The 4,222-nt window shown below is 43.9% G+C and overlaps 1 protein-coding gene across 2 annotated transcripts in view; it reads right to left on the bottom strand.

The window, feature by feature from the left end:
• DCUN1D4 (DCN1, defective in cullin neddylation 1, domain containing 4) overlaps positions 1-331 on the bottom strand; it is a 73,613-nt gene extending 73,282 nt beyond the window's left edge. For both annotated transcript variants that reach the window (XM_011960050.1, XM_011960051.1), the window contains exon 1: positions 71-331. In XM_011960050.1, coding sequence (XP_011815440.1) covers positions 71-95 — 25 coding nt within the window. In that variant the 5' untranslated portion in view covers positions 96-331. The remainder of the gene's footprint in view (positions 1-70) is intronic.
• Between the last annotated feature and the right edge of the window lie 3,891 nt (positions 332-4,222).

The following is a 4,222-nucleotide window of genomic DNA, read 5'->3' as shown; positions in this document are numbered from 1 at the left end:
GGCATGGGGCGAGTGGCTAGTGCTGGCAGCCGCCCGGCCCCGACCCGCTGCCTGGCTCTCCGCTACTCACTGACAGCAGCGGCATCCGAGTGCATTTTCAGGCAGCTCACACCCCGCTCGCCGCCCAGGATTCCGCGCTCGCCTCGCGGTCCCCCCACCAGCTCACTGCACCTCGGCTCGGAGCTGAGGACCCGCCGCCAGGCACTCCCAGCCCGCCCATCTCGCCTTCTCCATTGGCTAAACCGCGGCTGAAGGGCCGCCCCGCCGCGTCTTTCATTTGACAAAAGGAGTGCCGATAGCGCCGGTCTGGAGCTGGCAGCGAGGCCCCGCCCCCCACGGGCCAATACGATTGGTCCTGGGGCCTTGTCTTCGTAACGCCCCTGGCGGAGGCCACGCTTCGGAGCATCGGGTTGGGTCCGGCTGCTGTCAGTCACCCCCAGGGGTCCGAGAGCGCGTGTAGAAGCGAAGCTGGAAAATTGGTCCACCTTGACCCTGAAACCCCGCCCAGTGGCGGGCGGGATTGGTGGAGCTGCAGACCCACTAAGAAAGATGGGTCGGCGTCTGAAACAAAGCTCGCGAAGTGTTTCCCAAAGAATCGAGCAGGGCAGCGCAGTTGGGGCGGCTCGTGCCCGCTGCTGGAAGTAGGGAAGTGCGTCCGTCCCTAGCGCCCGGCGCGACGCGGCCAGGTCTCCTGCCACTTGTCCCACGCCTCCGGGCGGCTCCTTGCAGGAGCCCACTTCGCTCCGAACTTGAACGGGGACTTCCCTTGCCGGCTGTTTCCTACCGCAGGAAACTGGATTAAGAATTGCCGCGTCTTCATTTCCAGCAAACCCTCTGGTGAGGAGCAAATTTCCATTTCTCCTACGAAGATCCATCCCCTCTCCACTTTCGAAATCCACTTCTTTTCCAGAGTCCGCACACTTGTTTCCCAGAGTTCGCACACTTCTTTCCTCTAGTCACAAACATCTGTTAAAGAGGTTTCGAATGCCACGAGCATTGTCTGTCACACATATCTGTATGCCCCAGACATCAGACAGACATACAGGGCCGCGCTCTGAGCTGCGGACTCAGCCTGACACATGGACGAGTCCAGGGGACAGGCCACCAGCCTGCGAAAGACCGCCCGCGGCATCTAAGAAAACCTGTCACTCACGCGGAGAGGCCGTCCAGAAATTGAAACTGGCTGTTATTTGGCAGAGAGAAACGTTAATTTTGGTGAATTCTTCTGACCCTAAGTCAAGAATTTGCACCATTTCCATGAGTTCTGCCCTGGTTTTTAAATACTTGAAACTAACTTAACACACTACATTATGGCAAGAGAATAATATTTCGAGATATTAACGGAGGATTCCCCCCACCCCAACCCACCCCCACCCTACCCTGCCTCCATCCCCATCCCCACCACCAACTACAACAACATACCTACAAGGCATCACCATATCCCAAGGCTCTGCCCCATCTGGGAGCCTCAAAGAGTAGGTGACACCACAAATAACAGGTAACAGAACGCATGGTCTTTTTGGTTTTAGATTTCTACAGCCAAGGCTTTTGGGTTTCGAGGCTCTGAAATTTAGATTTTAAATCAGGACACAGATGTTATGCTATTTGGAAGGGGCTCAGACAAACCAGTTTCTGTGTCCCACAGCACTCCCATGCTAAAACGCTCCCTCCATCTTAATCTCTAATTTCTCTTTAATAAATTACATCCTTATAATTTTATTTATATTGTGTTTTTTATCATTCAAACATTTATGGATCACTTTATGGAATCTCAGAACTGTATCTGAAGTTATTTATTATTTACTTCAGGTTCCTTCTCAAGACAAGAATCTCTCATAGAACATCCTTATTGATCACCTTTATCACGACAGTGCCTCAGTGGGGCCCCACAGTAATGGGTAGGTACCTCTGAAACTCTTGAGATAGTGGATTGCTTGTTGGGCAGATCTAGCAGTAAGAATATCCGCCTTTACTCTGAGCAGGGACGCTGCTTCTGCATTCTTCTATTTATGTTTCAGCTTAATCTACATCTAGGAAATAGTAAATTATATGTCTTCTTATACAAGTTTCAAATCTTTTGTATGTGTAATATTTATGGTTTTTTTTTTTTTTTACCGTTTACTATGGTATTTCAAAGGCTGAGACACATGTTATTTTGCACAGAAAAAGGCTTCCTTCGTGACACCTCTAAATTACAATAAGCCCACAATTAATTATAGCTAGCCATTTGCTGTATTAATTTATTTGCAGCATACTTTATAATAATGTGTATAAGAGTTAAGCTAGATGAAGGATGGGTCGGCTCCCAACACTGGCCTGGCATATATATGGTGTCCATAAAAATTTATGGAATGTACAACCTGTTATTTCTCAACATTGCTTTCAGTTGAGTCAGTATGATTATTTTCAAGTAAAAAACAGACTTAGAGGTAATTTACCCAGATCTGTATAATGAGTCAGCTACAGCCTAACGATTAAGAGGCGAAGCTCATTCCTAGTCGGCTGAGCCTCACTGCCGCCACGTTTTATGAAGTATAGTAAAATGACTACATAATGCTCTGCAAATATTAGCTGGTCATTTAAATAATCCATACCATATAAACCTTTGAGATCAGGAAACTTGTTATAGTTATTTTTTTATTTGCCTAGTACCTAGTACAATGCTTTCAAATATTGTAGTAGGCACTGGTTAACCATACCCCTTAAAATGAATGTTTACTATACATGAAATTTTAGATCTGGAAAGGAACCTTGGTGATTATCAAATCCAATGTCCTTGTTTTAAAAATATGAGACATGAAAAAGCAGTTAAATGTCTAATCTGAGTCACTCAACTAGTTGATAACAAAACAGTGCTTAAATTCATGTTTCCCAACTGTTAGTCTGGGTCTGTCCTCTGTACCACACTGTCTAATATCAAAGCTTCAAATTCCGAAGATAGGTAAACTACTCTCCCTTCCCATCTGAAAGTTACTATGCTAATCTAATACAAGTCTGCTTCATGGTGGAAATGTTGCCTTCTTTTTTATGAATTTCATTCAGGATTTTTTCAGTATATAATTCAATACTTTACTTGTTTTTTCTCATTGGTAGTATCCCCAAAGAACATGATCCCCATGGAGAGGTTTACTGAGATAATAATGTTATACTTCTGTACATTTATATTTGAATCCCTGGAGAAAAAAATTAATAATTGAATATCTTGGGACTGTGATGGGTAGAGATATTTGGAGATGCAGTCTTTATGCTATTTCATTTCACCCAGTTAGTGCCTTAGGGTAATATTGAAGCAAGTTACTTCATGTTAATGATACCTAATTTAATTGGAATTTTCCTACTTTATTAGTTGTACAATATTAATTTTAATCAGATATATTTTGAAATGCCCTAAGCCTAGATTAAAATGTGATATGGAGAAGTCTAGTAAGAGAAAAAAAAACAGCAGAGCTCTTCAATCAAATGTTAAGCTTTCCCCTAAATTCTGCTAAGCCCACTGTAGCATGCTTTTCCTGTGTGTGTTGGGATTGGGAGTAGAAGGAAAAATAGCATAGTCCTCAAGACTGAAATTAAGTTGGGCCTGCACAGACAGATAAATGTGTCCCTGGTAAGATTTAAAAAGAATAAGAAAGAACACAGTACAGGGAGGAATTAATTTGGCCTTAGATTACAGTGAGAGAGTTGGCGGAACTCCTTTAGTAATAAAAAGTCAGGCTAGGTGAGTTTCTAGGATTTGGAAATGAAAATAAACCCCCTCAAAAAGGAGAATTTATCCATAAAGGGCAGGATAGTTTTCTTTCTCCAAATATGACCAATTGAATTTGCTGTCCCAAGTGACAACAGATTCTTTCTTAATGCTTCCTATGTGACGGGCACTACTCTGATAGTACTGTACTGGTAAACCAATCTACTTAATCTCACAACAATCCAGTGGAGTACTAATAACTACTAGTATCCCCAATCTACAGATAAGTTAACTGAAGCTTCAAGAGCTTTGGTAACTTCTATCCAGCTAATAAGTGAACATGCCCCTAAGTAGCCAGACTCCCTGTTTTTAATATTCCTGTGCTGGGCATTTCTTGCTTGCTTGCTTGCTTGCTTTCTTGCTGGTTTTCTTTCTTTCCTTCCTTCTTTCCTTCCTTCCTTCCTTCTTTCTTTTCTTCCTTTCCTTCCCTGCTTCCTTCCTTCCTTCCTTCCTTCCTTCCTTCCTTCCTTCCTTCCTTCC

The sequence above is a fragment of the Colobus angolensis genome, unplaced genomic scaffold (genome assembly GCF_000951035.1).
Source record: "Colobus angolensis palliatus isolate OR3802 unplaced genomic scaffold, Cang.pa_1.0 Scaffold501, whole genome shotgun sequence".
Lineage (NCBI taxonomy): Eukaryota > Metazoa > Chordata > Mammalia > Primates > Cercopithecidae > Colobus > Colobus angolensis.
The sequence above is the reverse complement of the archived record's forward strand: the minus strand, read 5'-3'. Positions and strand labels throughout refer to the sequence as shown.